Source organism: Lasioglossum baleicum, chromosome 20 (assembly GCF_051020765.1).
Source record: "Lasioglossum baleicum chromosome 20, iyLasBale1, whole genome shotgun sequence".
Lineage (NCBI taxonomy): Eukaryota > Metazoa > Arthropoda > Insecta > Hymenoptera > Halictidae > Lasioglossum > Lasioglossum baleicum.
Genome location: NC_134948.1, coordinates 5,707,069 through 5,718,399, shown reverse-complemented (window position 1 = coordinate 5,718,399; position 11,331 = coordinate 5,707,069). Strand labels below are relative to the sequence as shown.

At 34.8% G+C, this 11,331-nt stretch overlaps 3 protein-coding genes across 5 annotated transcripts; 2 read left to right on the top strand and 1 right to left on the bottom strand.

Annotated features, from left to right (window-relative positions):
* Nucleotides 1-1,282: 1,282 nt before the first annotated feature.
* Nucleotides 1,283-2,636, top strand: 140up (RPII140-upstream gene protein). The gene is made up of 5 exons (XM_076443985.1): nucleotides 1,283-1,420; nucleotides 1,498-1,736; nucleotides 1,810-2,061; nucleotides 2,139-2,387; nucleotides 2,462-2,636. The coding sequence occupies exons 2-5, from the start codon at nucleotides 1,558-1,560 to the stop codon at nucleotides 2,577-2,579; spliced, it is 798 nt and encodes a 265-aa protein (XP_076300100.1). The 5' UTR covers nucleotides 1,283-1,420; nucleotides 1,498-1,557; the 3' UTR covers nucleotides 2,580-2,636.
* Nucleotides 1,291-8,569, bottom strand: Twf (twinfilin actin binding protein). 3 transcript variants are annotated; one of them, XM_076443972.1, is made up of 5 exons: nucleotides 8,131-8,569; nucleotides 7,849-7,926; nucleotides 7,109-7,768; nucleotides 6,923-7,041; nucleotides 1,291-3,614 (listed from the first exon to the last, which is right to left on the bottom strand). In XM_076443972.1, the coding sequence occupies exons 1-5, from the start codon at nucleotides 8,153-8,155 to the stop codon at nucleotides 3,444-3,446; spliced, it is 1,053 nt and encodes a 350-aa protein (XP_076300087.1). In that variant the 5' UTR covers nucleotides 8,156-8,569; the 3' UTR covers nucleotides 1,291-3,443. The 3 variants fall into 3 exon arrangements, with proteins under 3 accessions (XP_076300087.1, XP_076300089.1, XP_076300090.1); XM_076443974.1 differs by lacking the exon at nucleotides 1,291-3,614 and adding an exon at nucleotides 3,647-6,604; XM_076443975.1 differs by lacking the exon at nucleotides 1,291-3,614 and adding an exon at nucleotides 6,463-6,670 and having other exon boundaries at nucleotides 8,131-8,568.
* Nucleotides 8,570-9,554: 985 nt separating this feature from the next.
* Nucleotides 9,555-11,275, top strand: LOC143218646 (toll-interacting protein B). The gene is made up of 6 exons (XM_076443979.1): nucleotides 9,555-9,695; nucleotides 9,852-10,025; nucleotides 10,145-10,278; nucleotides 10,363-10,576; nucleotides 10,649-10,825; nucleotides 10,945-11,275. Exons 1-6 carry the CDS (start codon nucleotides 9,648-9,650, stop codon nucleotides 11,053-11,055), a joined length of 858 nt encoding a protein of 285 aa, XP_076300094.1. The 5' UTR covers nucleotides 9,555-9,647; the 3' UTR covers nucleotides 11,056-11,275.
* Nucleotides 11,276-11,331: the final 56 nt, after the last annotated feature.

The window sequence follows — 11,331 nt, the reverse complement described above, 5'->3', positions numbered from 1 at the left end:
TGAAACAAACAATTCCAATGCCGCTTTTGCAAAATTCACATGTTTTTCTATAAGCGAGGGTGAAACTAATATCCTAATCGCGATATGGAGCAACAAAAAATGAGTATACACATTCGGAGCTAATATCCCGTACATTACTACCGGGCCGGTATATAAGAGAAATTGGCGAAAAAAAAAATACAAATTTTATTTATTTCTCACATTTGTTATTTTTCCTAGGCTGCGGATCTTTATGCGAAATAAAAATTGTCTGCATCGATTGCAAGAGACATAATCTAAAATTTGCATTGCCGTACAATTTTCTTTACAGTTCAATTTCAACTAATTGAATACACTTATATTTTAAAGATGATAAATAAAAATGATTTTATCATCTCCGCGCGAATGGCAGTACTCGATAAGTACTGTCCATCTGATTTTTCTAGACGCCCGAGGCCAATAGAAGAATATTCAACTTTTAAAGCGACCGAGTTTCGCCAATTTCTCTTATATACCGGCCCGGTAGTAATGTACGGGATATTAGCTCCGAATGTGTATACTCATTTTTTGTTGCTCCATATCGCGATTAGGATATTAGTTTCACCCTCGCTTATAGAAAAACATGTGAATTTTGCAAAAGCGGCATTGGAATTGTTTGTTTCACCTGTAAAACGATATTCGGCATGCGGTACATCAGTGCGACAGTGCTGCCACAAAGGCACATTCGGCCGATTCGTGCCGACCTGATGCCGACCTCATGCCCATGTCCAAACCCTGGTCCTACGGTCGTCCAAAATTAAGCCAATCGGGACTTGAGCACCTCCGAGCGTAGATTGGACAATGATTTGCCGATCTGTGCCCTAGGCACGGCTTGCCCAAGGCACGCCTGGTTAGCTGGGTATATATAGACCGTATTTAGACCACTGATATATACTGATAGTATATTGTAGTATATATATCAGTAATTTAGACAATCAATTTCCAACGCTTCCTATTCAACTATTTCAATATGAACAAATATGAACAAATATGAACAGTCAACATTTCATCGATACTAGACAACTACCCTAGACAATTGCAGAAAAGATATTCGTAAGGATTGCACATCTGATCATAATTTTGATGTTGAACAAAATGACAATGTCAACGAATCAGATTAGGAAACGCTCAACTACTCGCCTTTACCTATAGGTATATAGATATATATATATCTGCGAGTATGTGTATGTATATCCTATGTCCTATATATATACAAAAAGTATGGAATTTAATGCCAGCGCCATATGTCGACAACTGTTGGACACTATGTCATTTGACGCTTTGAGAATCCGCCGCAAGAGGCGCCACGAATCACTTGGAAAAATCTCGCCGGAATTCGGAATTAACCTTGTTTTTTTCTTTTGTGAATTGAAAGTGGAAATGTTATTAAGCATCATGAAATGTATATTTGGTTGACCTTTGCAAAGTTCGTGAAATATACATTCAGCGAATGAGACAAATAGTGTTTCAATTTTACAGGAATTAACATTGCAACACAACTTATTGAATTCTGCGGAGTTAGGTAGAAAGAAAAGCACAATGTTACGCTTACGGATAAATAAATCACTGGTGTACGCATTTTTCTTTCCATTTACCAATGTTGACGGATCGAATGACCAAGTCAGCAAACAGACGAAACTACCTGAAATAGCTGAAATGGAATCTTTATCTCCAGGTGAAATTGGTATAGACAGATTGAAAAACATGTTTCACGATTCGTAAGTATACTTCTCGACTAGTAGCATCAACTACGTTTTAGTATTATTAATTCAAGTTCAACTGTTGATGCAGAGAAGGCCATATAACTAAAGAGTTTCAATCTATCATGAGCGCCACAACCGCGGGCATCATAGGAGGGTTTTGTTTCGGTGGAATATCGAAAACCATAGATTTACCATACAATTTTAGAAGAGAGCATCAAGCTACAAAATGGGACAGTACTTTCCATGCGAAGAGACAATTACATAATAAGTTCGCCTTGGAATTCATTAAAGGGGGTATGGGTCTTTGTTGGAAACTAGGTGCCTTCTGCTTTTTATTCCAGTAAGAGAATTTTGTATGGTCATTGATCGTAGCTAAGCAAGAGTATAAATGCAATTTCATTTCAAGTTCTGTACCAGGAGCACATCAATTATGCTGTACGTATATAGAGGCAAATTCGAATTGTTCAATTCTACCATTGCTGGCGCTGTAGCAGGAAGCATGTTCAAAATGAACATGGGACTTAAAGGAATGATAGCTGGTACTGTCGCTGGTAGTATGTTGGGCACTGTTTATGGCTCAATCACAAAGCTAATATTATACATTGCTGGAGTCGAGATGAGTGACTTGTATGAAATACATTTCCAACTTATGCAAAAGAGACGAGAGTAAGTTTTCATGGTCTTGAGAATCGAGTTGGTAACAACTTGTAACTTTTCTGAAATGAATATTTATGTTTTAGTAATTTAAATAAAGTGCAAACAGATTACATGGATGAGGAAGCGAAAGCATTTAGAGATACGTTTGTCGAAACTAAAGTACTCCAAGAAACGGCAAAGCCTCAAAATAAAAATAGCTAACATGTTGTTTTTGAAAGAACTGTACTTAGAATGTGAATAAATCTGTATCATTCCTTATTTATTTAATAACTCTCGAATAATACAGATTGTATGTATAATAAAATATATCTTGAATATAGAAAATTTAACTGCAATCTTTAAATGTATCACTTGTTTCATTGGAAGCTCATTACTGAATTGAATATACAGAAAGATGGATATGCAAATAGGGATACCTAAATGGCTTTAGTGTTTATAGATATATGAAGAAGCTAAGATATTTGAAACGTTATCGATCCAAATGAACCTGGGATTAAAATAAAATTTTCCCACATTTTTTGAACAGTTTCATTTCGATTTAAACTGTTTTTCCATGTATCTATAAACAAGGGAAATTTTGAATAATCGTTCCCGTTTATGTATAAAAAATAATCCCATTATGTCCTATCCTGTAAACACATATAATGTATGTATCATCGTTATCATACAAACGGACCTTATTTACATCTTTATAATACTCTGTGCATTGAAATGAATATATATAATATAAATAATCATGTAATACAGTTTCAGAATCACGGTTACAAAATAGGCCTGATGCTCAAGTAAAACCAATAAATTCTAATTCAAAATTACACAAAAAAATCGTTTTTTTGCATAGATAAAATAATACTTTTGGGTCGATAAATGGAAGGAGTTTTAAGATGACACACTCATCGCTCAACAAAGAAAGATCATAACATATATATGCATATATATACATATATATGGGTGTGTGTGTGTGTGTGTACTTTGTATATATCGATATATACAAATAGATCTATGTATGCATATACATCTGATGAGCATATAGATTATAGATCAACAAGTTCTTAAAGTATCTATTTAACTATCTTGATCCGAAGTTCCTAAATCTTGAACCTTGGTTAAACGTTTTGCACCTCTGCCTGGTGGACCCTTAGGCTTTGCGAATTTTGGCTGATGCAAACTGACTTTCGGATGTAATTCCTCTTGTAAAAATCCCTCGGTTAGTTCTCTTCCATCGTCTATTTCAAGCTATGCAATCAACACATTTCAAAAGAATAATTATTATAATATAGACAAAAGCAGGAACATGTCGCATAATTTGTAAATACAAAGAAACAAATTGAATAATTTTTGAAAAGAAAAAAGGTAATTGAACATAAAATTTTTTGAATGCACAGGCCTATTCTGTAAGGTGAATGAAACGTATTTGGAAATCTTAATTGTAATTACATACCCATCCAAGGATTGAATCACCATGTGCTCCTTACAGACCTATTTCTATTTGGATCAACCATAAATCGATGATAATCCAAGAAAAAGAAAAGTAGATATATTTCGTCCGATATAAATTTGTTGAAAATTAAAACAACAACAACCTGTTAGATTAAATTACATAATGCTTTATTGTTTGTAGCGATTTTAGTATTGGCAAGATATACAATTTCTTTAATCGTAATAAACCTATAATTACATATTAACAGAATGAAAATAAAAATTATACTAGAAACTTACAGAATAGGCCTGGGACAAGAATATAAAAAGTGTCCAGGCTATAATGTGCGTTGTTACATAACATGGAACACATTTTTGTTAACAGTTTTTGAGCATTTTGCAAAGCATTCTTTCCCTTTGTGTATATTGTTTTACGTAAGAGTGTTTGCCAAATTTTATATCTTTTTTTATATACATAAATACGTGTATAATAGAGCAGTACAAAGGAACATAAAATCGAATAAATTCTTCTATACGAAACGAAGCTACTAAACAATGACTATGTTATGTTGCGATTTCAACCATAAGTGAATTTCTATATATCGTAAAAAATCTCATATATCGAGCTCGACTTTTTATGTCAGCGTAATATGTCTTGAAGCATAAGCATATAACTTAACTTTCTTCTTGAGTATGTTATTACAAAACATGCTGTGTATTGCTTATTCTTTCGAATCAAATAAATGCTAATGATGTAACACAGCTCGCGCTATCGTTATACTAATTCAAATTAGGCCAAACTCTCATTCCAGTAATTTGTTCGTTTTTGTGTTTGTATATGTGTATTGGACGAAAACTTTTAAAAAGTTTATAAAAAGCTACGAGAGTTAAAAAAATACAGATCAGAAAAAATAGAATGCCTCTCGAATATTTTGTCGCTGGTAATTAGATTATACAAGTCCCATTTGCTATACGTTTCAGAGAAGGAATGTCTTGTTTCAAGAAATTTCAAAAAATACAATTTCTCTTCCAAAGGAATACTGATAACATATATATCACAATCCGATTCCCAACTTCGTTGTACAAATATTTTTTTCTTCCGTTCTTTTAATTCATTAGGAACACAAGTTCATCAGAAACTTCTTCATCTTATTTCTCATGTAAATACGTATCGTTTGTAAATTTAAATAATAAATAGAAAATAAATAATTTCAAGTGTGCTGCTTGTTTTCACCTACACGAATCTGAACACTTTGTGCGTTTTCTTGACTATACAGCCAATGGGACATACCAAGATCAGTCTTCGTATATATATATTTGTGAAGTCTAGTATTCTGTATCATTTACAATAGTATAGAACATAGTATATACATGTATGTATGTATATATCATGTTGTATAATATGTATATTTATATATATTTATATTTATATATATATATATGTATATATATTTAATATGTATATAAAGTAACTAGCATTATCACTAGCTTGTGTTCAAAAACGATAATCGAGTGCAAGAAAATATATCCACACGTCAGTATGGTATCTGCACACTTATCACTTGTCTGCTATATTATTCTCTACTTAAATTACGCAGAGAAGTTACGTGAGTGACGTCAGTTAGCTAGGGCACATGGAATTTTCCCTAATTCTCTAAAAATCACATAAGGTATGCAAGTTACCACAGATATTTGAATCTGAAACGATCTAATCTATATTGCTAATTCCTATACAAGTGTTCGAATGAATTTGAAAATCAAGCCTTCGAGTTTCACCTAACGAAATCACTAATACGAGAAACGAGACTTATAATACATATCACTTTCCATTGGACTAGGAACTAATTCTCACAGTCGAGTTCACTGGATTTCTTTTCATCGTATATTCGAGCGACAAACGTTAAATGTATGGAATAAAATAGAAATAGAATAAAATAAAGGAACTGGTAATTACAAAAGTAATACTCTTACGAAAACTTTTATAGAAGTTAGATTCTATCGGCGTGTTAGTTATTGAAAGATGAAATTAAAATTGCAAAATCCAGTGGAAGGCTTCACTTTCAATATCAAGCAACTGAATCTCATCGCATTTCAGCAGTACTGTACCCAGCACGAAGGAAGAATCTTTCGTTACTGTATCCTCGAGAATCAGCAAAAACCTGCATCCTATGACAATCGTGTTTATCCAGAATATGTGTCTGTAGTTACCGATAAGCGATTCAAGAAGACCTTATCGCGAGAATTTTGTTTCTAAAATTTAGAAAAATACACTGCTCGGTCTACTCTGACTCGCTATATAGATCTATGTATGTATATGTATGTATCACTTTAACCAATTAATATTAAATATTAATAAATACTGCTAATTAAAAAGAATTCGTATCTCTCTCTCTCTCTCTGTAAGACGCAGCAGATTTCTTATTTCAATTGTTTTCACGACGAGCACAACTATATTTACGCCAACAAGAACACTGTCTGAAACCCATCGTTATCATTTTTAAACTACATATTCATATAATGTACTATCACAAATTTTGAATTCATGGAAGAAGCTATATCGAATGTGTTGTAAAACATCATCACAAATATTTTAACACTGACGAATAGTAAAAAATAATGGCGATTAAAGTACGTAGAATCGGTTAACTCAAGACACAAGATCGCTTCTGCTTTGATTTCTTTTCGGGTATAGATTGAGTAGGGGCATAGGGCGTTGACGGAGTTGCAGGAGTTATAGCAGCTGTTTCTTTTATGGTTGGAGGAGCTTCCAACATGTCTGCCAACTCTTCGCCACTATTTACTTCCAACTAGGATTTGTCAAAATTTTACAAAAAAAATCATACTTTACTTTCCGATATTAAAAAGAGTAGAAGCTAGAAAAGAAAGAGATACCACACAGTATAGTTAAAAGAAAGTAAAAAATGCGCGTTGTTTTTTTTTCTAGCTTTGGAGGAAATATGGTAGAGAGAGTTCTAAACGATAAATCGAAATTATTCAAGAACAGTTACAGTTACAGATACCTATAATCGATAGCGTTGAATCGTTTCTATTACAAGAAAATTAATGAAAATGAGGGAAGCTGGAAAATATATAATTAAAATTGTGAAGTAGCTCTTTGTACTTACTTTCTTTGTTATAATCACTCCAAGCGACTGAATAAGTTCTAGAAGCGGCGCTTTACACGACGAGTACAACATTCTTTCTTTAATGCTACAGCTGTATCCGGGCATACTATATATAAAAACTGCAACATACACGCGAGACATTAGTCAACGAAAAATCATCATAATAATTCTTTCTATTCCACGTACCAATACATTCCATGTAATCTCCTTCGTGAGTGTGCTTAAAATTATAAAGATGATATCTAGCAGAGTCCGATGGAACTTTTGTCGGCAGTTTATCCATTGAAACATCACAGGCTGTAACCAGGTGTATTTTCTCTTCCTCTAAATCAATCTTCAACTGAACGTATTCGTGTACTCCTTTACCCAGCTCCGTGATTGCTTGCTTCGCCTCGTCCGTTACAGGGAAAGCTACTCCGCTTAACGTTTGGTGTCTTGTTTCTACACTATAATCCGTACTGACTGTGTTTTTCTTGAGCTCCGCTAGTTCTTCTTCAGCTATGGTTAGTGGTGCCGGAGCTGCGTCGTTTCTTTTGTATTTATAGTAGCCTTCCAGAGTTATATCCTCGGGCAAGGTACCGTGCAACTCCTCTTTTATGGAAGCCGTACCAAACTCTTGTTTCAAGGTAGCTTTAGTCGACGCGTAAAGCATCTTCTGCCTAACTGGTGCGGTATCAGGAGACCAGGATATAAACAACCAATCATAACCAGAATCCGGAGACTTAGTATCCAGTCGATAAAGAATATACGCAGGCTGATTTTCAACTATCAGGGGCTTAATTAGTTTGTCGTAGTCGTCTTGCCACTTGTTTACAGGCTTCGAGGAAGCAGCAGCTGTTAATTCCTCTGCAATATAAGAGACATAGTATACCTATGTAGACATACCTATGTACAAGATCTACTACTTTCTATCTCCATTAACTTACCGTTTTCTATGGAAACTTTCAAGACCCGTATTTTTCCATCACGACACTTGGCGAACAATTTCTTGAGAACATCGTTCGCTACAATAAACAAAACATTGTCAGTAACTAGAAACATTCTTTATTCAATACGCAACACGTAAATAACGGCGATACCAGTTTAACTCGTATTTTTAGGGATCCGGGTACTATGCAACGATTGTTATCAAATTAGGGTTAACTAAACTTCAATGAGATCTTACAAAGTTTCAATACAAATAACAAAGTGCGAGAATAAATATATACCTTTGATCCCTGTCTGATGCGACATGATTGCAAGGATGATTTGTCGATATCCTCTTTCGCCGAAAATATGGTAGACCGCGTAACCGTTCTCGAGAGCTATTGTGGGAGGAGATTGGAGGAGATCCACCACCAACACCGTCGCAAGCAGACCGTGTAAATGATTCAAATGCGAGGAAAAAAAAATCGAATGAAATCGAAATCAAGAGAAACTTAAGAACCGGCTTTCAGATCTTTCTGGCAAATATTGTCGAGAAATAACGGCCTCCCGGTTCGAAAGAATCCGGACGTCACGCCAGCGAACGCGGACCGGACCAACGAATTGTCATGAATGCTCCGAATCCGAATGCACTTCACAGTTCACAGTTCACGCTCGGTCTATGATTTTCTTCAATAAAACGGAAAGAGAAATCAACAGACAGGCAAACCGAGAAATAGAAAGAGAGAAAGAGCACGAGATAATTGCATCTGAATTTCAAAATGGCTTCCGAGCCGTTTTTACAGAAAAATTATACAATTTATCACGAATTTCGAACGCAACTTTCCTAAACGCACACACGCTTTTACTTTTGACACGGGATCCAACAAATTAATTGTAGTTTTATGTACTATATATGTTTACAACTTCCGTTGTATATTTAATTACTAAATAGACTGCGGATCTTTATTCAAAATAAAAATAGAAACTTAATTCTTCTTTAATAGAGGAGAAACCATATATCAGAAGATGACAATATACTTATTGACATTTTTCAACAATTTTCAATTTCATCTTCTCAATTTTGCTATAAATGCATAAAGATCCGCAGTCTATATATAATATATTACAGGTCGAATATATTTCAAAAAATGTAAAAAATTTCTCAAGTGAACGTCACTGTAAAATATTTAAATATATGATATTATTAGTGTTCTAAATAGATTATATATAGTAATCGTGTACACGTTTTATGTTGTGAGTCTGATTGTATATAATAGGCGTGGGATGAATGGTCACGTCCTTCACGTGACCTTGAGCTTATCATATCTGTAGTGGATAAATTTGTCGACGTTTAATTGGAACTATTATTATATATAACTATAGTGGAATATATGAATTTTGCTCATACATTGTACATTTCTAAGAAAGTTTATTTGTTTCTTATATAAAAGTTTATTATATTTCTTATTTGATATAATACGAATCGATAAACGAGGTATCAAAACAGCGTTCCATTAAAAATATGCTAGTTTAATGTCGCGATAGATTCACGCGGGTACTTGATGCAAAGGGTTTCTTCAGAAAATTAAGTTCAAAAAGCGCTCGTTACCATCCGCGCGACCTCTTTTTCTAAGATTTCTCTAAGATGGCGTGCTGTCACCGTATCATATGCGTGTTATGATTACATTTCGATGCATCAAAACGTTTTCACGTAGGTAGTTTGACAGGTTTCTTTTGCACTGTGACAGCGGTTCTTCTACATTAAACGAGTCGAGTTATTTTGGATACTTCCGAGAATAAGACTTCACATTATTTTGTAATGGAAACCGAGAGGCGATCGGATTTATACGAAGAATGGAAAAAACGGGTAAATAGTGCACATTCATTCGTTGTCAATGGCGCAATGATTAAATTTTTTGGAGTACGATGCAATTCTTTCTTTTTTGATTGAGCGATAGCGATGTTGGAGAATAAGTAATATTAAGCTAAAATATGAATATATGACACAGAATTTTCTATATAGGTCTTTCTGGGCCCTCTACCTCAGGGATTTCTTAGAGTAGAGGAACACAGTATCCAGGAACAACAAGAAGCTGCCGATGAACAAGCTGCGCTCGCACTTCATCAGCTGCAGCTGCAAAGTATGCCTACGATGCACGAACCGCACGTTGGTACGCTTAGCATAACGATTGCTCAGGTAATCCGATAGCTATTGGTCTTGATATTGCAGAGATTTAAGTTTACTCTGTAGAATCGATACGCATATATTTTTGTAATAACATTTTATTCGTAATTTCAAAAAGATACTTCCTGTAGGCTAAACTAGTAAAAAACTATGGGATGATCAGAATGGACCCTTACGTAAGACTGAGAGTAGGCCATGCCGTCTACGAGACACACACATGCTCCAACGGAGCAAAAAATCCACATTGGAACAAAGTTATTCGATGGTATACGCATTTTAAAGAATGCATATGTACGTACTTTCAGGTATATCTAAGTATCGTGTACATATTTTTTTCCTGTTATTATAGTTTCTTGCCACCCGGAGTTACACAAATATACGTAGAAATTTACGATGAATGTTCTTTTGTAATGGACGAGTTGATAGCATGGGGCCACATAGACATTCCACAACAAGTCCTCCAAAAGGGAGAGACACGCGAGGGTTGGTATATGCTTAGCGGAAAGCAAGGAGACAATCAAGAGGGAATGATAAATCTAGTTTTTAGCTTGGTAGCTAACATGGTAAATGATCGATTATTAATATCGTAAAGAGATTTGTATCGATCGTTTAATTATTTGATCAAATTTCAATAGACCAAGGGACATCCGTACATGAACGCACCACCGTCAGTTGTGGCGGTCCCTTCTCCGACGATGTTCGGTATGAAACGATATCCAAACACGGTAAATGTTTACACGACACCACCTGCAGCTGCTGCACCACCCGTTGCACCCAGTTCTATGCCAAATGCCGAGGTCGAGTTGAAACAGGTAGTGCATTGAGTTTATACTTATACTCAGAAGTAATTATACTTCTATACTTTAATTATCGAAGATGCAGCATTATTTTGGTTTTTATGAGAATCACCACTCGAGCATATTGATTGCAGATATTTGAAATGTTCCCGAACGTCGACAAGGAAGTAATTAAGTCTGTTTACGATGTGAATCAAGGGAAGAAAGACATAACTATAAATTCATTGCTTCAGATGTGTGAATAAGTAGTTTTTTTTTTGTATGGAAATCACTTTATTTAATTCCAAAGGCCATATTTGTATTTTCTGCTACGCTGTATTACTTTCAGAATGTAATATATGTGCGATCTATTGCCATGCGTATTATGGTTTTAACGATTAGGAAGTTTCGTAAGGAGATTCATGAGACTTTATTGGGCAGGGAAATATATTTTCTATGAAAGTACCATTCATAATGTTTCCCACATTAATTGATCCTTTATTTCTCTTTCTCTCTCTGCCTCACCCTCCCTCCTTCCTTGG